This window comes from Electrona antarctica, assembly GCF_951216825.1.
Source record: "Electrona antarctica genome assembly, chromosome: 17".
Taxonomy (NCBI): domain Eukaryota; kingdom Metazoa; phylum Chordata; class Actinopteri; order Myctophiformes; family Myctophidae; genus Electrona; species Electrona antarctica.
The window spans coordinates 47,010,772-47,037,796 of NC_136798.1; the positions used below are offsets into that span (position 1 = coordinate 47,010,772).

The window sequence follows — 27,025 nt, forward strand, 5'->3', positions numbered from 1 at the left end:
CAGATGATGTAAAATTCTCCATTCATTGTCAATGAGAAGAAAATCTACACTAATGAGTATATGAGGGGCTAGCGCCTCTCCAAAAAATACTAGACTAAACTATAAATGTTTTGCATCTAAGTCACATATTACACATGATTTAGATTGGAGCTTCAAAAAGTTCCACAAAGGCTGAAAGCTACTAGACATATTGGCAGGATATGTGCACTCTCTGCGGCCTGTTTTCTTTTTTGTGTGTTCCCTGCATTCTTCTGAAGTGAGTCATCACAGCATGCAGCACAGAGTGACTCCTTCCTTCTCCCCGTGTGAAGTTAAAAGCAAGCGGACAGGACACTAGCAGACTGCTGTGGGAAGACAGGACACTAGTTAGCAGACTGCTGCTGTTGGAAGTCATACACATACAGGAGAGGAGAACTTTTGTCATATCTCCAGTTGGAGAGACTTGGAGCAGAATTAAAGAACACCACGGAAGGAAAGTAACTGGGAGGATGGACTGCTGCTGCGTATGGAAGCTGTTCCTGCTGGCTCTGAATCTGAACCCGGTGCTGTCTGCAGTCATAGACGAATGGGTGGAGTTCAATGAAGCACAGGTAAACTACACTATACAGCATGCCATGCAAACCCATTTTGGCCGGGAACCCCTCTTGGTGTTTCAAGCATTATGTTATACTTTAGCTATAGAAAAACAGCAGATCTACAAGCTCATAGCGCGGCACAGAGTGCCGCGCTATGAACTTGTAGGTCTGCTATTTTTGAAAAGTTGTGAAAATGTGGCACAAATCTTTGAATATATATTTTTTCAGAGCGATCGTTTTGAACTCAAATCTTTACTTCTGGGGGGTCCCTATAACTACATATTTTGAGATGGGGGTCAGCGGCCAATTACATATAATTCTAGGGGTCCTTGAAATGAAATAGTTTGAGAACCATGCACTGACATAGAAACAGGTTTTTCAGAAATTGATTGATTGATTGAAATATGTATTAACAGTTTACAGAATTACAGTACATTTCAAGCACAAACTCAATACAAAGGCTGTTAACTGTGAATGGACGACCCAATTAAGCATTACACTTGTTTACAAGAGGGTCCACCATGTTCAATTCATCAAAACATTTAGAGACGTACAAATAGACACTTCTATAATATAGAAGTGTCTATTTGTACGTCTCTAAATGTTTTGATGAATGTCTTCTGAATCCTGACAGTTTTCGTCTATATTATAGACGAAAACTGTCAGGATTCAGACAGTGTCTTCCCTTTGCCTCCCAATGCTGCACATTTTACCCAGGTTATTAACAGGAAATAGGTGTAAGTTGTAACTTAACAGCGTGAGAGAGCGGCAAGGAACGGCATGTGCGAGTGAGACAAGGCGAGAGAGGGGGCCTCTCGGTGAGTACAGGAGACGGGTTTTAGGGAGCGCTTGTTTAGCATCACCGAGGCCCCCTGCCGGGTGGGGCCCCTTTCAACTGGAACAAATGAAACATTGCAAACGTCGCCCCTGATCAAAATTTTGCTCATTTTGGTCACTTGTTTGCAATCAAATGGGATCCTTTTAGCCTGAGAGTATCTGGGATGCAGTGGAACTTTTAGTCTTTAGTATACTACTATGCACCATTGTTTCACTGCTTCAAAGACCTCATTGTACCTCGCCCTGGTAATTTATTCCACATACAGGCCTATCTGAGGAAGTATGGCTATCTAAATAACGGTGTGGATCCCCAGGACCAGGCTTACCTGGAGACTGTTATGGAAGCTCTCAGGTATATAAAATAGCACCACACTGTCACACATATTCTGGTGACTCTATTTGGGCAGAAACCTCTTATCTCCATTTTCTTGTGTGTGTGTGTGTGTGTGTGTGTGTGTGTGTGTGTGTGTGTGTGTGTGTGTGTGTGTCGTAAATTGACGCCCCTACTTGATCCTACTACAGTGACACAACATTAAAAATAGAGTTTGTAGATCTGCTACTTTTGATGCTTTTGAATTTTAATCCTGAAACGTTACAGTTTTGGACATATGAGGTTTCCACCGGACAGAGACAATATTGTAGATTATACGTAGTAGCATGATATTATGATACTGATATTGTTGTCCAATAGAGTGAAAGAAGTATGTTTCTTTTTTGTTTTTGTTTTTTTACATAATGCAATGTTTTAGTTTTAGTTTTTTGCGGCTAAAGTGTTTATTTATTTTCCTCAGAGCGTTCCAGAGGGTGAATGAACTTCCTGTGACTGGAGAAATGGATGAGGAGACCTTAGAGGTAATGAGAGCGCCCCGCTGTGGCCTGGAGGACCCTTTCAACCAGAGAAAACAAAAATACAGAGTGCTGGGTGAGAAACATGGAATGTATCATAAAACACATACAGAGTATGCTATAGGTGAGCAATATGGAATGTATCTTATATGAAACACAAATACAGAGTGCTGGGTGAGAAACATGGAATGTATCATATTTAAAACACAAATACAGAGTGATGATGCTGATGAGTTGATTGATTGAATATATTTCTACTTGCAAAAAAAGAGATTTCAACCTTACTACTACTTGTACTACTAGGACTTTGTAGAGGAAATTATGTTTATATATATATTAGGGCAGTTCAGGGCTCCGACAGCACCCCAGTGGCATGTTTTTGGGACCTTTGGGTGTCTAGTTATGATTTCTTCTTGTTGCCCGGATCAAATAATGTCCCATGGGGGTTATTTTTAACCCTTTCTTACACCTACCCCCAAAATTAACCATACAATGGAGCTAAATACCATAACCCTTGAACTAAGCAACATACAGAGACAAATGAACACATGTTTCTATATAATTTGGACCCAAGGAATTCATTAAAGTGGTTATTATTAAGATTCAAGCACATCTTGAATTTATTTCTGGACAGAAAAAGCAAAAAATGACCAGAAAACGTTCAGATCCCATCTATACTTCTCTTTGAACAAAATGTTTGAGGTGTATTATTTTTTACCACATGCTTTTTAGGACCCTAATGGTGTCTAGTTAAGATGTCTTCTTGTTACCCACATCAAATGCTGTCACAAGGGGTTAATTAACTATTGAACTATTGAAGTAAACAACATACAGAGACAAATAGCCACATCTTTCTTGATTCTATTTCAGGACAGAAACAGAAAAAAACGACCAGAAAACATTTAGTAGAGGCCCCAGGAGGGGTCCATGTGCACCCCTCTTTTTTATTTGTATTTCTAGTTTGGATTTTTGGCATCCATAGAACCTCTAATATACATATTTTGATGATTCTAAGAAAACAAAAAGGTCCAAACTGTTTTATTACCCCTATGAGATCTGCAGAATTGCTGGCTGGAACACCGGTGAGACTGTCTTTCGGAGACTGTGGCATGCTCAAATTTAGAGATAGACCAAAGATAGTTACCATTGATTCTACACAACCTCAGGTTTCCAATGGGACCAACCTTATCATGCCACCTTGTCGGGAAAGGGGGTGAATACTAAATAATCTATAGACCCCATACACTGGCCACTGTACTGTATCTATACTGCATCTCAACTCAACTCATTAACATGGCAATGTGGTATGGAAATCTAAATGTAAAAGGAAGAAGCAAGCTGCAGCGAATAGTAAATCTAGCATAAAAAAATCATTTGGGAAGAGACAGCAACAATTAGGCTGTATCTACAAGGAGGTACTTCGCAGGGGCGCCTAACTTTGTTTCCAGGTGGGGGAGCATAGATTTAGACTCTTCCGCGCACGCCCGGAAAAAAATAGCTTTTTTCGGGCCGAGTCGGGTGTCTTAGCACGATTCTAACTCTGTTAAAAGCATGACAGCCACTACTAAGAAGTCACTATACTGACCTTGTTTAAAAATACCCACATGGCTAACTGCAGGGCTAACAAGCATTGGTAGGCTACTGCACATTCATGTCATGAATAATAATTTAAGAAATCATAGCAGATTATATGAGTTAAAAAAAAAAGGATCTCAATTCCACAGCTGTGGAACAAACTTCCAGCTGTAGTACACATGGCCGGCCTGTAGATGGCCACCAAAAAAAAGAAAACGCTTATTCTGGTATTTCACACAGGTGTTGCCAAATAACTAATTATCTTGCCAGTCAGATGCGCATATGACATATCTAGGTCATATCAATTTAATCAGCAGAGCAGTGCTGCTTCTCTCTCTGAGTCTGCACACACTGACTGACCCAGCTAAAGTTTAAGCCTACTTTAAAACATAATATGACAAACCTTGGATTAATTATTCTGAAAACGAAAATGGAAATATTTCTGGGGGCGCAATGCACCCCCTCATTTTAATCTGCTGGAGCAGCTGCTCCGTTTGCTCAATGTCTCAGGCGCCACTGGTACTTCGTAAAAAAGCTGTCAAGATAGCAAACGACCCCTCTCATCCACTCTGCAGGGAGTTCGAACTACTTCCCTCTGGTAGACGGTACAAAGTACCAAAAGCTAACCGTAACATTTTTAAAAATTCCTTCATACCAAATGCCATTAAGGCACTAAATGATACCATGTCTCGCTAGATTTGTTTGTTTTTCCAATGTATTTGCCACTGTTGTCCTGCACTTTCTTTTGCCATGAGAAAATAATTGTGTTAAGTGTTGTTGCTGTTGTTGTAACTGTTTGTTTTTTACTGTTGAGACCGAAGACCAATTTCCACACGTGGACAATAAATGAAACTAACTAGCTAACTCAACACAAAATGTATTTATAAAGCACATTTAAAATGACCAGGTCACCAAAAATGCTGTACAGGTTAAAATACAATTGAAATGGCAACAAACAAAACATTAGCATCTGTAAAGGAAGATCATGGACTGGCAGGCTCAGCTGACGCTAAAGACCACACAGAAGGAAGTCTTTAATACAGATTGACAAATATCAATTGACTGGCTAGGTGCAAGCTATTTCACAGCCTGAGGGGCAGAGGCTCTGGAACAGCTTGCCCCCAGTGGGATGCAGTTGCTGCAAAGGCTCAGTAGATGCAGTACAGTGGTCTACACAGGGGCGGACCTACCGGGGGGGTAGGGGAGGTGGTCTCCCCCCGGCCCGGACCTCCTGGGGGCCCAGGCTGTCAGATGATCGATGGACGATTTTTTACACTCACGACAGATAAAACCAGTGGCATCCTCCCGCAATTAACCAGATACAGAGCTTATAGCTATAGCCTATAATAGCCTACACTTTAGCAAAATATCATGTCTGATGAGAATGTACTGTGCTGTACAAGCACCGTGGAGTCTGTCTCAAACTCTCTCCAACAGACATCCTCAGCCACGCTCCCAAAGTGGCAGCACCTGTCAATCTTTAGTAGGCTAATCACTCTGTGAGCCAGGAGTGCATGTGTGGAGTTCCTTGAAACAGAACACAAAGATGAATAGGCCAAATATAACACTTTCCCTCTATCTGTGACTGTGATCAGCTCCTCACACACATAACTCCTTTCTCGTGTATGCCTGCTCAATCTCAGCAACTGTTTGCGTAAATGTATAAAAGAAAATATCCCGATCCGGTCTTCCCCCCAGCCCGGTACAAAGTTGTTCTGCCAGTGGGTCTACATATGCAGTACAGTGGTCTACAGAAGCACTACAGTGGTGTGTAGACCACTGAACTACATATGTAGACCAATGGCATGATCTGCAGACCACTGTAGTGCATCTGTAGACCACTGTACTATATCTATATATAACCGTAGTGCACTGTAGACCACTGTACTGCATCTACCAAGCCTTTGCAGCAACTGCATCCCACTGGGGGCCAAGGTGTAGTCTATAGATACAGTACAGTGGCCAATGTAATAATAATAATAATAATAATAATAAAGCTTTATTTATATAGCACCTTTCAAGAACAAGGTCACAAAGTGCTTAACAACAAAGGGAACACAATAAAGAACACAATGATAATAGCAAAAAATTGGATAACAGAAAGGGAAAAATACATAGGAAAATACGTAACATTCACAACTATAAATTATTAAAAGCAGCTTTATAAAAATGGGTCTTCAGGAGTTATTTAAAACGAGGAACCGAGTCGGCAATCCTGATTTCCAGGGGCAGGGCATTCCACAGGGTGCAGGGACTGCAAAGGCCCGGTCGCCTATAGTTTTTTTAAAACCAGTTTTTATTGTAAGTAGAGCCTTGCCTGAGGATCTCAGCTCGCGGGCAGGCTCATAGGGGTCGAGTAGGTCCGAGATGTAGGACAGAGCAAGGCCGGTCGTGGAAAGAGCAGAATTTTAAAGTCAATTCTAAATGAGATTGGCAACCAGTGGAGGGTGGCCAGGATAGGGGTGAAATGGTCAAACTTTCTTGCCCCTGTTAAGAGGCGGGCTGCTGCATTCTGGACCAATTGTAGCCGGTGAATGGATTTTTTTGAAAGACATGAGTAAAGGGAGTTGCAGTAGTCGAGGCGTGAGTAGATGAAAGCGTGGATAACTTTCATTTGTTTACATACATTGTGAATTTGTTTACAAACATTGTGGCTTTGTTTACAGACATTGTGGATTTGTTTAGAACCATTTTGGATGTGTTTACAAACATTTTGGATGTATTTACAATCATTTTGGATTTGTTTACAAACATTATTATGGGTTTGTTTACAAACAGTTGACATTTGTTTACAGACAGTTGACATTTGTTTACACCATTTTGGGTTTGTTTACAAACATTTCAGATTTGTTTACAAACGTGGATTTGTTTACAAACGTTTTTGGTTTGTTAATTTATAAACAATGTGGATTTGTTTATGAACATGTTGTGTTTGTTTACAAACATTCAACGTTTGTTTACAGATATTTTGAGAGAGAGGCTGAGTGAGAGTGAGGTGTGAAAAAAAAAGGAAAAAAAAACATTACCCAAGTGAAATATGTAATGTACAAGGAACAAGGGAATGGTTATTGAACCATTGAGCAAGGGTTCATTCCTTGATAGATTTTTGTTGATTATGATATTGTTTATGGGATTGAATTATCAAGAATGTATGTATGCACTCAATCACACAATAAAAAAATAATTAAAAAATACAGTATTTTCATCTCATCAACAAACACTATGGAAAAAAAGAGAAGAAAATGGCAGTGAATGACACGTCCATTCTATGGGAATTTACCTCCCCTCGATAGATGTATTTTTTTCTCTCCATTGTAGTCGTTATGCCATTTGATCCCTCTCATGTACACATTTGAAAAAAAATTGGCAGTGAATGGCACGTCCATTCTATGGGAATTTACCTCCCCTCGATAGATGTATTTGTTCTCTCCATTGTAGTCGTTATGCCAATTGATCCCTCTCATGTACACATTTGTGTTGTCACTCAGCTGTTGTATCCTACTGACTCACCTGCCAGTGACGAGCCTCCACCGGGAGGAGGTAGAGCCTTCTTCCTACTCCTCCCGCCCAACACTCCCTTGATGGTGTCACTCAGGACATTCCACATTTGGGTTGCAGTGTAGTAGAATGATAATTACCTCATGTTTGTTCTAAATGTGGCGTCGTACCGTGGTACCAAATCATGGCCGCTCCCTCTAGTGTTGTGGCTGTCGCTCACTTTGGAGAAGTATAAATGAGGGTATTGAGGACACTTCCTCTTTGACTATCTTAAATACCAATCCCATATTTATATAAGACTATTAAGCAAGGTATACATTTAATGCAGTTGAAAATAAAAAAAGGCTAATCCAGGCTAGACACTGGACATAATTCCATATTTTGATGGATTAATTATTTTTGATAATGTGATAAAAAAAAGACTATAGGGATCTAATTATGTATATTATGCATTTTTGTTTTGTTTTGTTTGTTTGTTAGGTTCTTCACATTCTTATTTCTAGCAATAAATAAATTCTTATTTCTATGCAATAAAATGTAATAGGCATCAATGAGCTACAAATAAATAAATAAATAAATAAATAAATAAATAAATTCTACAAATAAATAAATAAATTCTTATTTCTATGCAATAAAATGTAATAGGCATCAATGAGCTACAAGCTTCTGCCGATCAGGTTAAAAATATTCTTGTAATGTAAAAACTATAAATGATGTGTTAAAGGTCGTTGGCGCAAGAGGAGCCTGACCTATCGGATCTACAACTACACGACGGACATGAAGAAGGTGGAGGTCAAGATGGCCGTCCGCTCCGCCTTCAAGTACTGGAGTGACGTGACTCCTCTGAGCTTCAGGGAGGTGGAGTACGGACGGGCAGACATCAGGATGGCCTTCCACAGGAACGACGCCTCCTGCTCTGTGCCGTTCGATGGCAGGGGTGAGTGAGTGCAACTTAGCATTTTATGTATATAGGCATAGTTCATTACATAGATATTCCACTGTTAGGTTCTTAGTTTACGTATGGTTCATGATAACTATTTGTATGTAGCCTATATGATATATTTCCATGTTTTTGTTCTTGCTTACTGTTAGTCGCTCTGGATTAATTTAACCCATTCAGGACGGGAACGCCTCTTTGTGTTTCAAGCATTATGTTATACTAAAAATCGTGAAAATGTGTGCAAATCTTTGAATATATATATTATTTCAGAGCAAACGTGTTTAGCTCAAATCTTTGCTTCTGGGGGTGTCCCTGGAGCTACATATTTTCAGATGGGGGTCCGCAGCCAAATACAGATAATTAATGGGGGTCCTTGACATGAAAAAGGTTGAGCTCCACTGACATAGAAACAGGATTTTCAGATTATTATTTTTTAGGATTTAGAAGACTTATTTTGTTTTAGAATCGGCCTCAGGTCAGTGTTAAGAGTGTCGGCTAAATGCCTAAATTGAAAAATTGTGAGTGAGTGGTGATTCTGTCTCGTTTGACGGCAGGGGTGAGTGAGTGTGTGGTGCTCTGTCCCGACCAGGGGTGAGTGAGTGAGTGAGTGAGTGATTTGCTCCTCCGGAATAGTGTTGATTTTGACAGCAAATTTTGATTTAGTTTAGTCATAGTCGTGATTGGTCACGAGAGTCGGTACACTCCAGAGACTCTGGTCCAGTGTTGTTTTGGCAGAAAATGTCTATTTTAGTTTGTCATAGTCTTTGGAATAAAACTTTTTTTTAGTCATATTTTAGTCACCTGGAATGTTTTAGTGTTAGTCTAGTTAGTTAGTCTAGTTTCAGTCGACTAAAGACTAAATGCCGTCGTAATGACTGTTTTTACACTTGCTGAAAATAGCCGATCTACAAGCTCGCAAAGCGTTGCAGCGCGACGCGTTGTGAGCTTGTAAGATCTGCTATTTTCAGTATGCAACCAAGTGTAAAATGACTTATACTTGATCTTTTGTCCACTAGTCCCTTCCTAACATTTTAGTCCCGTTTTTGTTTGTTGACGAAATTGTCAGTATAGTCTTAGTTTTAGTCATCATAGCTTAGTTTTCATTTAGTTTTTATTCAGTTTTCGTCAGTGAAAAAAGGTAGTCGAAGAACATTTTTCGTCATAGTATTAGTCGACGAAAACAACACTGCTCTGGTCATCAGATGATTGGCTTAGGAATGTGACCTGCACCCGTTGCTACAGGTCACGTCCTGGCCCACGCAGACCCTCCAGAATCGGGGGCGGTCCACTTCGACGACGATGAGTTCTGGACAGAGGGGACGTCCTACGGCAGCAACCTGCGCATCATCGCCGCCCACGAGATAGGCCACGCCCTGGGATTAGGCCACTCCCAGTTCAGGAAGGCCCTGATGGCGCCCATCTACACCGGTTACCACGGCAACTTCAGACTCCACCCGGACGACGTGAGAGGCATCCAGGCCATATATGGTGTGTGGGGAAAAAATCACACTTGTGTGAAGTGAGGGGCGCTCTTATCATACATCAGCCAATCAAATCATCACATTCCGTGCAACAAACACACAAAGCTGTGCATGGGCCTCAAAACGTGGGTTCCCACGGTCATAAAATTCCTGGAAATATTTTGAAAATAGGAAAACTGTTTTCCAGGCCTGGAAAAGTTTTGGAATTAATCAAATGTTTGAATATACATTGTTTTGGGCTATTGATTGTATTCATTAAAAAAACACAAAAAAACATACGTCATTGCCTTGACCTCGCCCAGTTATACTGTCACTGTCCATATTTTAACTTCTTGTGTTTTCCTATATAAACAGGTTTAATGTTTGTCTTTAGTTCAATGTTTGTTTTGTAAAAGCCATTGACAATGAAGGGAAAATGTACGTCATAATGTGCCTGATTACGTCATATTGTCTGTTTATTGTTAATGGGGTTTAATGCAAGTGTTGGCACCATTTGTTTTACATCACCATTACATCACCATATCAACATGAGTTAGACTTTAATATATTAGCGCGACTCACTGCACACAGGTGTGATTTTTTTCATATATTAACGTGCTAATTAATCACACTACAGCATCACACAAAAGCATAAAAAATAGCAGATCCACAAGCTCGATTTGAGCTAGTATAGATCTGCCAATTGTCATCATTTTAATCCTGAAAGGTAACAGTTTTGGGATTTGCTCTTCTCTTTGTATTGTCCAGGTAAACGTGTGGCCAGCCCTACAGTAAACACCCTCCCAGCTCCAACAGGAAATGGTGCTGCTGCTGAGAGGAACACCATCCCAGACCCCTGCAGTGCCAGACTGGACGCAGTGATGCTGGGTAAGATGATGACGCGCACACATCACATCCAGACCATGGCGTTGTATAGAAAGGGTAGACAGCCCCTGGGCCCTCCCTCACTATCAATAAGCCTATCTCACAGAATTTCCCCGCCCCCCTTAATACGCCCCCTTTTGGGGTTAGTGGTGATAGCGTGACGTCACTCCATAGACGCTACATGTTAACAGAGGTAATTTAAGAAGTCTACAACTTTTGTTTTCTCAAGGTAAGGTTTGTTCTATCTGTTCGAGCTGATTTACCATCTTGTTTGCTTCATAATAATATTGGTCTGTCACATTAGAAAATGTACTTAGATTCTCCAGAGAAAAAAACGTGTAAATGCTAATGTTAAAGACACCACTATTTACCGGAAGTGGGCGTGAAAAGCGGGCTGTGAGATAGGCCTATTGCAATGGAAGTTGCTCAGTGGTGTTTGAAACACCCGGTAAGAATGCTCTACTTCCGCATTTTCTCGATTTGGACACCAAAAGCTGGTGTCTCACCTGAACGCGCCTGAATCAATTAATCTACGAGTGCCCTGTGTTAAATGAACCGCCCGCCCGCCTGCAGTTCCAGCTTTGGCCAGTAGGGTAGGTCGACTGGATGTGATGCTGGGTAAGATGATGATGGATGATGACGGTACACACAAATGATGGTACACTTTTTTTTTTTTTTGTAAACTAAGGCCCTAACCTGATCATACTACAGTGTCACACAAAAGTATCCGATCTGCAAGCTTGAAACGCGGCGCAAAGTGATGTGTTTTGTGCTCGTAGATTTTTTCTAGTTTTTGAATTTGAATTTGAAGTAACAGTTTTGGTCAAACATCTGTTTTGACTATAGTGTCACCCCCCCCCCCCCCCCCCCCCCCCCACACACACACACACAAACACACACACACACACACACACCACACCAATCTTTACTGACTGTTTGACCTGGCTGTCAGAGCCCTCTCTGTCACCCCCATCACTAAATTTGACCAAAGGGACTGCCATTGAATTTTATTGAATGTTCGTTTTGTTCATGTCAAGCAGGGAATCATTAGCCTGGTGAAACCACTCCCCCTGCTGGACAACATTTGCATTCTGCTAGCAGGGAGAGTCTGGGAACTCTCAGGCAGAGATGATGTACTCCGGTCCAATTCTGGCCGGAGTGATATGCGGCTGTATGAGGCCGCTAGAGGCGGGATCAACGCGAGACTTACAGTATGACATATTGAAGCGCTGCCACAGCGCAAATGTAAACACAACCTAACAAGACTACAACTCTAAATTATTATGGAGATATCAAATGTTTGTCCCGCTGCTTCCGGGTTCATCGTTTCTGCTTGAGAGATCCCAGATGCAGGCAGGAGGAGGGAACTGGTGAACTCAATCCTGCCGCAATCTGGTGAAGTCAGGTTAGGGAATCATAGCTTCAAATTGATGTTCAGTTTGACCCACCAGTTTTAGAGATATGACTTACGGTATAGAGTAATGTCGTGCAGAAGACAGCGAGTTGAGAAAACAGGCTTGAAAGGTTCACTTCTGTGGTCTCCAACATTACACTACATGTTTAAGCATTTATTTCATATTTACATGTCGATTTCAGCTCTGACACTTGCTCTAGGCTAGTATGTGAAGAGTGCCTGTGCTATCAACTCATTTAAAAAAAAGGGGGAAAAAAGTGTCTCCTCTGGTGAAAAGCTGGAATTTGCACGATGGCAGGCTCTAGGTCAAATCTGGTCACACATATGAATAAATCTGTCAGGGCCATCTCTGTCACCCCCATCACTAAATATGAATAAATCCCTGTGACTGTACGTGTGGCCGGTCAGGTCCGTGGAAGAAGACGTTTGCGTTCAGTGGGGACTACGTGTGGACCGTCTCTGAGCTGGGCTCCAACACACCCATCAGGATGGACACGCTATGGAAAGGCCTGCCTGGACACCTCAATGCTGCCGTGTACAGCCAGATAACTAACAAGACATACTTCTTTAAAGGTTAGTAAACTTGTGTACTCCCAGAGGACTAACAAAACATACTTCTTTAAAGGTTAGTATACACCAGAGGACTAACACAACATACGTCTTTAAAGGTTAGTGTACTCCCAGAGGACTAACAAGACATACGTTTTTAAAGGTTAGTAAACTATGTGTACTCCTATAGAACTAACAAAACATACTTCTTTAAAGGTTAGTACTATACTGTGTGTACTCCCAGAGCAGGGTTGATACTTTGATAATATTTGGAATTCATCAATATCACTTCAGTTGAACCACTTAAGACTCTCTAAACTTTGTGGAGAGTTTGTGGAGTAGACTTTTTCAGCCTACAGTAACAACACAGGTGCCTTTTTTTTTTAAACTATTTTAAAATAGTTAAACTATAGCCAATCTACATTGACACGTTGTGAGCTTGTACATTCAACCATGTATTTATTCATTTTCCTTTTTTTTCCACACATGACAAATTGACAATACAGTACAGATACAAATATACAAAAAAACAACAATGAACCTTACAAGACAATGACCCATAAAAAAACCAAACAAAAATAAACAACAACAGCACTACTCCTCTTCAGCTTATTCCATTAAATGTGACAAATTATTCATGTTTACCTGTAGATATATAGCTATTTGAACTATTTTTTTAGTAATAAAATGGCAAATAAGTTTAGGGATAAGGCCAAGGTGTAACGGGTGGCGCAATGTTATATAAATAGATGTTATATTCTCTTCCTCGTGACATACTGTATCTTTGGGGGAAAGATTTATACATTTAACTACCGTTATTGCATGGCTTGGTTGAATGCTTGATTCTGATTGGTCAATCGCAGAATTCAGCGGTGTGTTATTTCTGGATAATGACCGCTCCGCTCTATAACAGACCGCTCCGCTCTATAACAGACCGCTGCCTAAAACCCTCGGAGCACCTGCTGCGCCCCGCTTGATTTACTGCTGTTTCCAACATGACAGCCATGTAAACACACAAACAATGTCATTTACAACTAAACATTGCTCTCAAAAAGGTTTTTGAAAACATTTGAGAGAGAAATAGACGAAGCAGTACAGGAAAATTGATTCTATTTGATCTACTCATACTCTACTCATTATACCGCAAGCAAGGACATATTTGGGTAAATGTATTAATTTATGCATTAATCAGCCATGTAATAAGCTGGATAATGTCTGCCTAGGTGATCATTGTCGGGAGATAATTCACCTTCAGTGTGATTAACGCTTCGCGTCGGTGGTTAAACCCCGGTGAATTATCTCCCGACATGGACCTAGGCAGACATTATCCCTTACTTAATATGACAAAAAGGTGCTATAAAGTAACAGTGTAATTCAGGTGGTGCCATCAGTGGATGAAAAGGTTATTTACAGGAGACAAAGATGGGCCACATTGCATATTATTAGTGTTGTAGCAAAAATAGCCGATCTACAAGCTGAAAACGGGTCACACTGGACGCGTTTTGAGCTTGTAGATCGGCTATTTTTTTGCTATATTTGATTTGAAATCCAGAATTTCTTTTTAATTGCAATCCTGAAATGTAACATTTTTATTTAATTTCAAATACCTTTCAAATACCTTTGTCGTGCATTTCCCATAAGCGTGTTGGTTGGTCGGACACGTGACATCAGTGTGTTGGTTGTGCATGACCATATACTGTATGTTTGTTGTCACAGGGGACAAGGTGTGGAGGTACACCAGGTTCTTTCTGGACTATGGATACCCCAAGCAGGTCAAACGAATCCCCCCCAGCATTGATGCAGCCCTGTACCTGAACAAGAACAAGAAGCTGGTCTTCATTAAGGTACGTAGCATTGATGCAGCCATGTTACAATGGTGCATAATGCCTGCACTGATGGTGCATTGGTTTGAATAGTTGATTAGACAGAAATGCAAAGCAGCAACAGAGTACAGTCAATACACTTGGTCCAAAAAAACAAGTCCTTGAAGTCTTGTTTCCATTTAGGCCCTATGAAGTCATCTCTGCATGTACTGTATCTCGTCTCCTGTGTGTGTGTGTGTGTGTGTGTGTGTGTGTGTGTGTGTGTGTGTGTGTGTGTGTGTGTGTGTGTGTGTGTGTGTGTGTGTGTGTGTGTGTGTGTGTGTGTGCGTGCGTGCGTGCGTGCGCGTGCGTGCGTGCGTGCTGGGCATGACGTTAATCTGCTCCGTTGTAACTACCACCATTCACTTAGTAAGAGACCACACCTTCGCTCAATTTCAACCGTTTATTGAATGAAAAATGGGGGGAGGAGGGGAACCCGGGATGGGTGAGACTCAGGGTGGGGGAGTAGTCTCTGGAGAGGACGCCGTGTATGCGCGCTCGGAGAGCGGACGTCTCTGCTCCGGTACTGCCCCCGGGTTCCTGAAAGAGAAGGAGAGAAGTGTGATTATAGAGATTTGGAGATGGAGGTGGACGGGGTGGATGGAGGGTTTGTTCTTGACCACGTATGCAGTGAGAACAGGTAGTTGACGGCGCACAGGTGTATTTATACTGTGGTGATTGTGGCAGGATTGGCCAGGACATAATGGAAGGCAGGTGAGTTTGATAAGGAAGGAGGAGTGATTGATAAGGAGGGGGGAGTGGTTAAGGTCGAGCGGAAGGAGGTCTCTTCTTCCCTTCACTTAGTAAGAGACCACACCTTCGCTCAACAGGAGGATCGGTTCGGAAGAGGTGGATCGCTGAGGAACGCCCGAGCTGGTCTGTCTTGCTGTGTTTGAGGGTGAAGGTGAGGGAGTTGGAGGAGTGGAAGGTGACGTCGGAGAGGCTAGGTTGACGGGAAGGGTCGTAGCGGGCGGAGGAAGATGTGAACTCTGCGCAGCGCAGGAACCCGAAGAAGGCGAGGAGGAACATGCTTTCGAGGGTTAGGTCGACCAGGGGGGACAGGTACCCGGCGCGGAGCGTGGCCAGGCACTTGAGGAGTGAGTCGGAGGCAAGAGGCTGGCGGCCAGCGGGGCCGGGGCTTCGGCACGGCGAAGGCCTCGGAGTAACAGGATGATGTGGGGGTGAGTGACGGACGGGCATGGGGACCCGTGGAGGAGTTTGAAGAAGAAGTTGAGGCCACTCAGGTGACTTGCATGGTGGAGGTGCGAAGGCGGAGGTGGGAGTGGGCGTAGGTGACGAAGGCTGCGATGACCGGGAGGTGGGTGGAAGGGAAGGTGATGCTGGAGATGGTGTGGAAACGCTTGTAGGCGTTCCAGGCGGAGAGGTAGGTTGAGACGGTAGCCGGCGAGAATCCGTTGAGGATGTGATGTTGGGCTTGGGTGATGAGGTGACGGATGTGAAGATGGTTGCAGAAAAGGGAGGAACTGGCGTGGGTTGGGGGTCCGCCTCTGGAGCGAGCTGCCGAAATCTCTGGAGGGAGAGACGAGAGAGGGAGTCAGCAATGAGGTTGTGGTGACCTGGGATGTGTGCAGCACGGAGGATGAAGTGGTGTGTAACGGAAGTCCACGTGAGACGGCGGAGGAGGGGCGAGATGTCGGGGGAGTTAGAACGACCTTTGTTGATGATGGCGACGGTGGCAGTGTTGTCAGAGTGGATGAGGATGCTCCTTCGGGACCATTCGTGGCCCCAAAGAAGCGTGGCGATGACGACGGGGTAAAGTTCGTGAAGGGCGGAGGAGGGGTGGGTGGCGGAGTGGGATAGGGTGGTGAATTCGGGTGGCCATGCCGAGGCGAACCAACGGCCTTGGTAGTAGCCACCGAAGCCAATGGAGTGGGCTGCGTCGGTGTACAGCTGGACGTCGCCGGGGTGGGTGGTGAGGGTGTCATAGAAGAGGGTGATGCCGTTCCATTTGGAGAGGAGGTGGTACCAAAGGCGGAGGTCGGTGCGGCATGGATCGGCGATGGTGTTGAGGTCGTGCAAGGAGCGTACGGAGGATGCTGTGGTGAGGAGGTGAGATAGGAAGGGGCGGCCTTGGGGGATGATGCGGAGGGCGAAATTGAGGTGGCCGAGGAGGGACAGGAGTTGGTGTTTAGTGCAGCGGGGCGTGACCAGGTAGTTCTGAAGGAGGAGGGTGATTCGGTTGAGTTTATCCTGGGGGAGGGAGGCTTTGAATGCCACGGTGTCCAGGGTGATGCCGAGGAATTCCAGGGAGGTTGCGGGGCCGATGGTCTTTTTCCTCCGAGAGGGGGACTCCGATGTCTGCGAAGACAGACCTGAGGATGGAGAGGCCGTGTGCGTGGGGAGGGGGCTCCACTATGAGGAAGTCGTCCAGGAGGTGCACGAGGTGGGCTATGGGGTGGTTGTTGATGAGGATCCAGCATAGGGCGTCGAAGAGTGAGTTGAAGATTTTTGGGCTGCTCTTGCATCCAAATGTGAGGCGGATGGCAAAATAGAAGGAGTCCTTCCACTGGACTCCGAAGAGGTGCCAGTAGTCGGGGTGGATGGGGAGGACTTTAAATACGTTTGTGATGTCGGCTTTGGAAAGGAGGGATCCGCGGCCTGTGAGATGGATGAGGTTGATGGCGTGGTTGACGGTGTGGTATTGCATGGAGAAGTCGTGACTGGGGATGAGGCTATTGATCCTGGGGATGTGTGAGTTGTGGGGGGAAGAGAGGTCTATGACGAGGCGCTTCTTCCCTGAATATTTTCGGGTGGCGATGCCGATCGGGCTGATGCGGTATACCGGGAAGGGAGGCTCTGGGAAGGGCCCCATCATGAACCCCTCCTTGACTTCCTTGGCGAGGAGGGTGTCGACCGTTGCTGGGTCTTGGGTGGCTGACAGGAGGTTGTGGGAGGTGTGGGAAGTGGTGGGGATGGCTAGCAAGCCGGCGTGAAAACCGTTGGTGAAGCCGTTGAGGAGGATGTGGACGAACTGGCGGTCAGGGTGGTTGCGTAGGGCGTGGGAGAGGGCTGGGATTTTGACGGGGGTGTTGAAGTGGCGGCGGGCTAGTCAGGATGTGGGGTTGTGTAGACAGGTGGTGCGGCCGTGCGCTCCTCCGCAAAAGGAGCAGGCATGCAGCATCCTGCATGCGGATTGGGAGCAGCCGAGATGGTTGAAATTATTGCAAATCATTCTACCGGATTGGTAAAATATTGGTCTGCCCTGCTTGTCTGTGGCGCTGGAGGGAGAGATGAGGCTGTCCGGGTCTTGTTTGGGGACTATGGGGGGAGGGGGGGCTGCGGAGCGGAGGCGGGGGGGTTGGGCTGGAGGCAGAGGCGGATGCGGGTTTGGGGCGGGGCTTCTGGACGGCCGTGGTGCAGGCGGAGGCCGGGTGGGAGGGGGCTCCACAGACCTCACAGGACAGGGAGGCCCTGGACGCGAAGACCCTGCAGTAGAGCTCGTGGTCCAGGACCCCCCAGTATGAGGCCTGGTTGAGCTGTTGTATGCAGGCGGCCGCCTGGGTGGCAAAGAGAACGTGGTAGGTATAGTACCCTGTGCCGCCGAACCGAATTGCCAACTCGAGGACCAGGTTGAGGTACTGGTCCAGTTCGGCGGTCTCTGTGAGCTTGGCGAGTGGGGGGAGGAGACGGGGAGGTGGGGGTCGAACGCTCGCTTGGTGATGCTGATGAGGACGAAGATGGGGAGGAGGAAGGGGAGCGTTTCCGGGCTAGTTGTCGAGATCGACCATGGCGGGGGGGGGGGGGGGGGGGAGGGGGAGATAGTGTGGTCCTGGGGTGCGCGGCGTCGGACTTGAGGGGGAGGAGGCACTTGCTGACCTGTGGGAAAAGAACGGGAGGGGGGGAGGTTGGAAGAGGGCGAGGTGCGTTGCCGCGACCGCCGACGTGACGCGTTGCCGCGACCGTCAGCGTGGCGCGTTGGCGCACCTGCCAGCGTGCTCGTAGGGAAGGGAGGGGGGTGTTGGGAAGATCCCTGTCTAAGTGCGGAGGGGGAGGGGGGAGGTTGGAAGTGGGCGGGACGCGTTGCCGCGACCGCCAGCGTGCTGGGGGGGGGGGAGGTTGGAAGTGGGCGAGGTGCGACGCCGCGACCACCAGCGTGGTGCATTGCCACACCTGCCAGCGTGCTTGTGGGGGGGGGGGGATGGGGGAGGGAGGAGGAGGAGGGAGGGAGGTTTGCTGCAGACGACGTGTGCACCGGCCGGTGTGTTGGTGGGAACTTGCCTGTTGGTGCTGGTGGGCGGAGTTGGCGGGAGGCGTGGCCCGGGTGGGCGGGGCCGCGCCGCGTCCAGGACGGCCTGATGAGGTAGCCAGCCATGCAGCAAATAGTGCCGCCTTTCGGTCGGTACGCAGGAATGGTATTCCTCTGGCCGTGAGGAGGCGCTGGAGGCCGGCCACCGTCCAGTCGGCGACTGACAGCTGGAGTGAGCCGAGGCTGGCGGCGACCGGGGTGGAGGAGCGGGAGGACCGAGAGGAGGAGGACGGAGTGTGGCTGCTGCTGTGGCTGCTGTTAGATTGCCTGCCTGGCTGAGCCGGCGGGACGGAGCGCTCGGAGCGGGAGCCCGACGTGCCAGTGTCGGGGACAGTAGATGGTCTTAATTTATCACTTAGATTTCTATATCTAGTCCACAATGAGTATATATATATATATAGAAATATCTAAGTATATAGTAGATGGTCTTAATTTATCACTTAGATTTCTATATCTAGTCCACAATGAGTATATATATATATATAGAAATATCTAAGTATATAGTAGATCAGTCTTAATTAATCACTTAGATTTCTATATCTAGTCCACAGTGGGTATATAATATATAGGAGTATTTATATATATATAGTATATAGTATATAGAAATAGCCGCGGCGCTGATGCCGTGGTGGTTTCGTTTCTCCCTCTTTCTCTTTTTTATATGTAGGTCGGAGCGAGAGAGATGGAAACCGGGAGACAACGAGCGCCGCTGTTAAGCGGCGCTTCGGGTGTTCGTGGGAACACCAACAATGTAGTGTGATTGTTTACAAACAAACAAGTGACTGAGGAGTTTAACGAAACACGGATTGAGCTGAGAGTGAGTCAGTGACGGCTGTCAAAGAGTGGCGCTTACGTGCTTGATCGCTGAGGATGGCTGAGGACTTCGGTGTCGGTAAACGAAAACGTTTGACGAAGACGGTGTTTGTTCTCGACCACGTATGCAGTGAGAACAGGTAGTTGACGGCGCACAGGTGTATTTAAACTGTGGTGATTGTGGTAGGATTGGCCAGGAGATAATGGAAGGCAGGTGAGTTTGATAAGGAAGGAGGAGTGATTGATAAGGAGGGGGGAGTGGTTAAGGTCGAGCGGAAGGAGGTCTCTTCACCCGAAACTGCGTTGTATAAATACAACTTCCCTTAATAGTGGGTGCATATCTAAGATGCATTTTGCAACTTCTGTGGACTGTGTGCTTCAACTCCCCCTCCCGTGAGCAGCTATCAGGAAGAGGGGCCTGGCATTCTAGTGCTGTGTGGGTGGATTTGGGGCCCATGGGGGTCAGCTACACTACGGAGAGCGATTTGACACTGCAGGACGGCAGTGCAGGAGTGGCCTGGGAACTTTGTGTCCTCTAGTGGTGAATGCATTGTTAAAATTGTGTGTGTGTGTGTGTGTGTGTGTGTGTGTGTGTGTGTGTGTGTGTGTGTGTGTGTGTGTGTGCGCGCGTGCGCAGGGCCCGGACCACTGGCAGTGGGACGAGCTTCAGTACAACAGCCTGGGCATGTACCCCAAACCTCTGTCCAAGCTGTTCACGGGAGGGCTCCCGTCACGCCCCGACGCTGCCTTCACTTGGACCAACGGCAGGGTGTACCTCTTCAAGGGGGACCAGTACTGGAGGGTCAACGAGCAGCTGAGTGTGGACCGAGGATACCCGCTCAGCAAGAGGGAGCACTGGATGCGCTGCTAGTCGTCGAAATTTTAAAAAATGTCTTCTAAATCCTGACAGTTTTCTGAAATACCTATGTTTCTATATCAGTGGTGCTCAATATTTCATGTCAAGGACCCCACAAATTATATGTAATTGGCCGCTGACCCTCATCTGAAAATATGTTGTTCCAGGGACCCCCCAGAAGCAAAGATTTGAGTTAAAAACTGTTCGCTTTCAAACATTTGGGCCACATTTTCACGATTTTTCAAAAATAGCAGACCTACAAGCTCGTAGCGCGGCACTCGGTGCCGTGCTATGAGCTTGTAGATCTGCTATTTTTCAATAGCTAAAGTATAACATAATGCTTGAAACACCAACAGGGGTTCCCGCCCAGAAGGTCCATTCTTCATTCAGCATTTGAGCAGGGGTCATCGCCATGTTGGCTTGTGGTGGACATTTTTGTTGCATTCTTCATAATGTAAATAGTATATAGTATAAGCGGCATACTTTACTACTTATTTTGATGGAAATAAGCGAATTAGCTTAGGGGGCTTATATTAGGGGGGATAGCCAATAATGCACTTTTGCACAAAATAACACCTGGACCTCTTTGGTGGGGACGTAACTACAAATTAAGGTAAGAAAGCCTTCTAGCATGGAATTCTCCTTTAAGGGGGTCTTTGCAAATAAAACATTTGAGAATCACTAGTAGCCTCCTAATGTCCCATAGTGTCATAATAAATAATTGTCATACTGATTTTGAAGAAAACCTGGAGACTTGACATTCAGTAATGGTGTGTAAAACAGAAAATCAAAAGTTTGCCACGGACAAGACTTGAGTGAAATAGTGACAAATGCTCCAGTGAAACAGTGACGTGACTGCAGTGAAATAGTGACAAACGCTGATAGATTGCAGTGAAATTGTGACAAACATTCATAGACTACAGTGCAATCCGTAAACGTCCGGTTCAGGGCTTTGTCACTATTCGTGAGGAATCTTTTTTTTCTGGTTCCTCACAAGAGAGGGAAGAGAGAGAGGTTTTCAATTGAAAAAATATTCAGGTTGTATGAGGATCAGACATTTAGATTTAGGGATTGGAATTAAATTATTTCATACAGAATGATAGTCTTCTTTGTCGCACCTCCAACGGTGCCATGGCGGACTATGCATGGCAGGGTGTCCTCTTACCTGAGCCAAGCCTGAGCCTGACCGCAAACCAAAATGTTTATCGTGATTTATGCGTAGTTGCCTGCGGAAAAGTAGCCGACCTACAAGCTCACAACGTGTTGCAGTGCAATGCACTGGGAGCTTGTAGATCTGCAACTTTTCGGCTCTATAGGCTCACAGTTAAATTGTCGTCCTAAAAATGTTGATGTCCTCACAAGTATAGAAATAGAAACCTGTGTGTGTGTGGTGTGTGTGTGTGTGTGTGTGTGTGTGTGTGTGTGTGTGTGTGTGTGTGTGTGTGTGTGTGTGTGTGTGTGTGTGTGTGTGTGTGTGTGTGTGTGTGTGTGTGTGTGTGTGTGTGTGTGTGTGGTTTTTGTATTGTTTTGTGCATAGCCACCAGTCCATATTTCCTCGTAAACGATCATATTGAGGGAGGTTAGCAAAAAAATGTGGACACAGCTGTCAAAAGCGCCACATTTGTTCCACACACCATACATTTCATTTTGGAAGGGGGGCCACGTCCAAATCAGTAGCTTAATGCCAGTTATCGACAGTTATATGTCTATATATTATATGTATATATTGCAAAATTTCATTATGCTTTAAGTAGCATGTGACATGTAAAACTAGGGGGTCATGATTCTGAATCCATTGCAAGCATTGGTTCTACACGAAAAACAATCCTTGGGCTAAAAACAGCCATAGCCGTCATCACACATGTGATGAGGTCATCAGATTTGGGCAAGTCGCTACGGCAGAATTTAGCCCAAGCAAGGAGTTATTTTCGTGCAAAACTAATGATTGGAATGGATTCAGAATCATGAAAACCCCCTAGTTTGACATGTCACATGCTACTTAAAGCCTAATGACATTTTGAAAATGTTGCCTTAGGTTATCAATGGTATGGTCACATATAACTGGCATTAAGCTACTGAATTGGGTGTGGCCCCCCTTCCAAAATGAAATGTATGGTGATGGAGAGCATCCATCCATCCATCTTCAACCGCTTATCCATAGTCGGGTTGTGGGGGCAACAGCTCCACCAGAGAGCTCCAGACATTCCTCTCCAGAGCAACATTAGTAACTTCCTCCTGGGGGATCCCAAGGCGTTCCAAGGCCAGTGAGTCGATGTAATCCCTCCATCTGTGCCTTGGTCTGCCCCGAGGTCTCCTCCCAGTGGGACGTGCATCGAGGACCTCCCTAGGGAGACGCTGTGAGAGATGGAGAGCATGTGAAAACAAAATGTGGTGCTTTTGTCAGCACCATTTTAACACCATGTGTTATCGAACGGTTGTCAATTGCGTAATCCTAAAACTCACACTTTAATAAAATATACTAAAAATTAAATAATCTTGGACGGAGATCTTTAATACGTGTCTGTGAAGAAGATTTTTCTAATGTGGGATTGTTTTGTATCTATTTTTTACGGAAACAATTAAACAAACAAGTGACATCAACAGAACATGGGCTTTGTTTTGGTGTCAATGAAATACAAAACTGTTATACATCATTTGTGACCAGATTTGACTGAGGGGCTCATCGTGCAGTCTCCAGTTTTTCACCAGAGGAGAAAAACTTCCAGTCCACAGAAGTGAGCCTTTCAGGCATGTTTTCTCAACTCACTGTTTCTCTGCAAGACATTACTCCATAAGCCATATATCTCCAAAACTGGAGAGTCAAACTGAATGTTCTGAGTAGGGACACAGGACTGACTGTGAATGAACTTGGTGTGGCAATGAGCAACAGAGACCAGTGGAAGCAGCTTGTGTCGCAGATCTCGAGGGCACTCGAAGGATGATGATGATGATGATTCCCTACTTTAATATGACCCAAAAAAAAATCCAATGCCAGCCCCTCAGTCAAATCTGGTCACATTTGATGACGAGATAAAGTGTACAGTAAATATATATATATATATATATATTTATATTAAGGCCACCCGGTTTGAATGCTATCAATGTACTGAATGGGAATTTACATTATCACGTTAAATCTGTCTACTCACCTACCAATATCTCAATAGCTGCATTCTGTGTGTTAAACAGTAGGCGCACCGTCTCAAGCGAACTTGAGCAACTAGAGCCACCACTGAGCGAGCTAAAACAAGCAAATTGCCGCGTCGAACGTTGTGAAGTTCAATTGAGTCGACTCAGCCCCGTCCGAGTTCCAACCCGGCAGAATAATGTCAATGCACAGAATGTGCCTACTGAGATCAACTTTACTGAGAACAACACTCTGTGATGTATCGATGAGGCGGACAACGACTGTATGTTCCAGTATATTTATTATAACTCTTAGCAGGTACAGACATAGTACAGACAGACCGGGTACCTGTCAACATCTGATCTGTAGTGCTTTACGGCACTTTCGTTAAATGTAGGCTGCTACGGGTGCCCGTGAGCCACAACCACATATCATTATTATGATGAACAATCACATTAATATATGACACACTCTCGTCATTACCAGTCTTTATTGCAAGAAAATACAGACAGAAACACATTTCTAAAGTTGTGATTCAATTTACTATTTACAATTTAGGCATTTGACACTGTTTACACATTGACGCTGTTAAATCAGAGTGATTTACAGTCATCCATGAAATGAAATCTATATTTACCCAGGGTATCTGGGCTAAGCTCAAGAACTTGTTTCCAGCCAGGCCCTGCTCATAGAACACATTTCATCGTAGTGGTTCAATGCCTTGTTCAAGGGCACTTCATCGGTGGTAATTTTAACGTGTCGGACAGCTGATTCGAACTAGGAACCTTCCGGTATCAAGACCGCGCCGCTATCCGTTCGGCCACCGCTGCCACTATCCAACTGCATTGAAAAGGAGCCTACACGCAGTGGTTCCCAATTACTGTGGTTCGGGACCCCAAATTAATTTGGGCGGACCGCATTTTGTGCAACATGTTTTTTCCTCAGTTAACAGTACAAACAAACCTCTAGTGTATAGAGCAATGGTCCCAAAACTTTTTAGCCCGTGACCCAAAAGAGAAATATGATGTCTCCCAGGGACCCAAAATAGTGAAAATAGCTGATCTACAAGCTCACAACGCAACGCTTTGCATACAATCAGCTATTTGTACTACTACATCAACATTTGTTTTCTAATTTAAGGAATTTCTTGGATTTTTATTTAATTTCTTAATCAAATGAACACTGTCGATTACAGTAAGCATAGGCATTAGATGCTGTTGTTCATGAACATGTCCTTTCAATATACGTACACACTTCCTTTAGGTCTCATCTTTAGTACTCCATTTATTGGCTTTAAATCCTCTTAGCAGACCTTGTATTGAACTGTACTTTATTTTAATGCAAACGTTTGAAAAATGTAAAAACAGTTTACAGGCACAATGTGGCTCCAACCAAGCGTTGCACAAATATACTGCCCAGGGGACTGGCATTTTTATTGTTTGTTGTTGTTCTTAGTAATCACGTCATTCTTGAAGTTGTTATTGAACAACTTATTATTACTGTTGTTGAAGAAATGACAGTAAGTGGAATAGTCATTTTCATATACAGTCATGCATGCTTTGTAGGCCTATCAATTCTATTGTGATGTAAGTCAAATACATGAGTGAAATATGGATATAGCCTATTGTCATCCTTCCTTTTTTTCTCCACCAGGCCGAAGGCATGGGGAGAGAGTATGTTTTGCACTCTGTCCGTGTGTGTGTGTGTCCGTCCTTCCGTCCGTCCGTTACCAGCTAATCTCCGGCACCGTTAACCCGGTCGATGCCAAACTTTGCACACACACTCCCTGGATGCCAACGATGAACCTCTGCCCCACATTTTCCAGAACAGCCTGTTATAGCGCCACCATGAGGCAGCTTTTCACATTTTTTACCTAAAACTGCACCGATCTGCGTGAAACGTTGCATGCACACTCCCTAGAGGCCAAGGACAAACCTTTGACCTGCATTTTCCGCATCTGCCTTTTATAGCGCCACCAGGAGGCCGACTTTTGTAAAACACATATTGATATTGAGGTGCACCCTAGGACATTTATACTTCATTGCACAACAGTATATTCTTATGACACCACATAAATATTTCCAAATGATTTTGATTATCCTTCATTTTCGTCCCCATCAGGATGTAATGATCATTAGACTAAGAACGTGTGTGTGTGTGTGTGAGTGTGTGTGTGTGTGTGTGTGTGTGTGTGTGTGTGTGTGTGTGTGTGTGTGTGTGTGTGTGTGTGAATGTGTGTGTGTGTGTGTGTGTGTGTGTGTGTGTGTGTGTGTGTGTGTGTGTGTGTGTGTTAGGCATGTGAATCACTGAGGCTGATTCGATACACATCTCGATGCACTGCCAGCGATATGATACTTTAGCGATACATGGAATCCCCTGGCGATACGATGCGATACGATTCACCCCACTTCCCGATACGATGCGATTTGATGGCGATTCAATTCCGGACATTGCGATACGATGCAATACGATGCGATACGATTTGATGGCGATTCAACACAATAGAAAGGATTTACATTAAAGCTCTGTTAATTTCCCAAAACATGTAATAATGCATTACATTTAAATTCAAAGCAATGTATTGTTTTACTGTAGGTTAGTATAGAGGGTATGCGCATGCTTAAAGTGAATGGCACATCGAGTGGCAAATCGAGTGGCAAAGCAACATGCAAAGTGAGTTTAACATTGTTTAATGTTGTTTAATGCAATCAAATAGGACTTTTCTGTGTGGACGTATGGGCTGTCAAGGCCAGAAAGTTGTTTTTTGCCACTCAGTAGGCCTTCCTGCATAACTTCCTGGTTTGATGATGATGTCACACGCATACCCTCTATTATAGCTCTGCATCTCTAACAACCCAATTTATAGAATTCTGTATGTAAACAAATGGTTATTGTGGAATTGTTATATATTGTATACCTCAAAGGTCAATTTGAGGTTTTGAGTATAGAAGGTTTAAGAGATTATATCGTTCATCGATTAATGTTACTAACATATAAAGAAACAGATAAACAAAACATTAATTTACAGGTCACACACTGATAGTGCTGTCAAACAAGTCTATGTCTAGTTTAATCTGCAACACAGTTTTATAATATAATAGCCTTTGTATAGTGGGGGTCCCTGCTTGATCTCTCTCTCTCACTCTCAGCTAAGGGGTCCAATTGGCTTGACCTGAAAAACATTGAAGACCCTGGCCTGCATGTATTATTATAATATGAATATAATCCAGCATTATGCAATTATTAGCCAAAATGTTTTAAATACATAGCAGATCTACAAGCTCACAACGTGTCGCATCCACGCCGCGCTGTGAGCTTGTGGATCTGCAATTTTAGGCGTGCGACACCGTCGTACTGCAGCATATAAATGAGGCTTCTATCCCAGAGAACAGCAGGGTAAAGCTGGACAGTGGCAAGTTGTGAAAGCAGTACACCGTTGTGGCGTTGTTGTTGTTCACGTGTGTGCAGTGTGCAGAAGCTTTCTTTAATTACAAATTGATGATCGCGATGCAGATTCGCAT

General features: G+C 44.6%; 1 protein-coding gene across 1 annotated transcript; it reads left to right on the forward strand.

Annotated features, from left to right (window-relative positions):
* The first annotated feature begins 380 nt into the window (after positions 1-380).
* Positions 381-20,546, forward strand: LOC306941189 (matrix metalloproteinase-19-like). The gene is made up of 9 exons (XM_079526504.1): positions 381-590; positions 1,679-1,764; positions 2,204-2,334; positions 8,056-8,268; positions 9,514-9,759; positions 10,500-10,619; positions 12,439-12,603; positions 14,296-14,423; positions 20,159-20,546. The coding sequence occupies exons 1-9, from the start codon at positions 489-491 to the stop codon at positions 20,390-20,392; spliced, it is 1,425 nt and encodes a 474-aa protein (XP_079382630.1). The 5' UTR covers positions 381-488; the 3' UTR covers positions 20,393-20,546.
* The last annotated feature ends 6,479 nt before the right edge of the window (positions 20,547-27,025 follow it).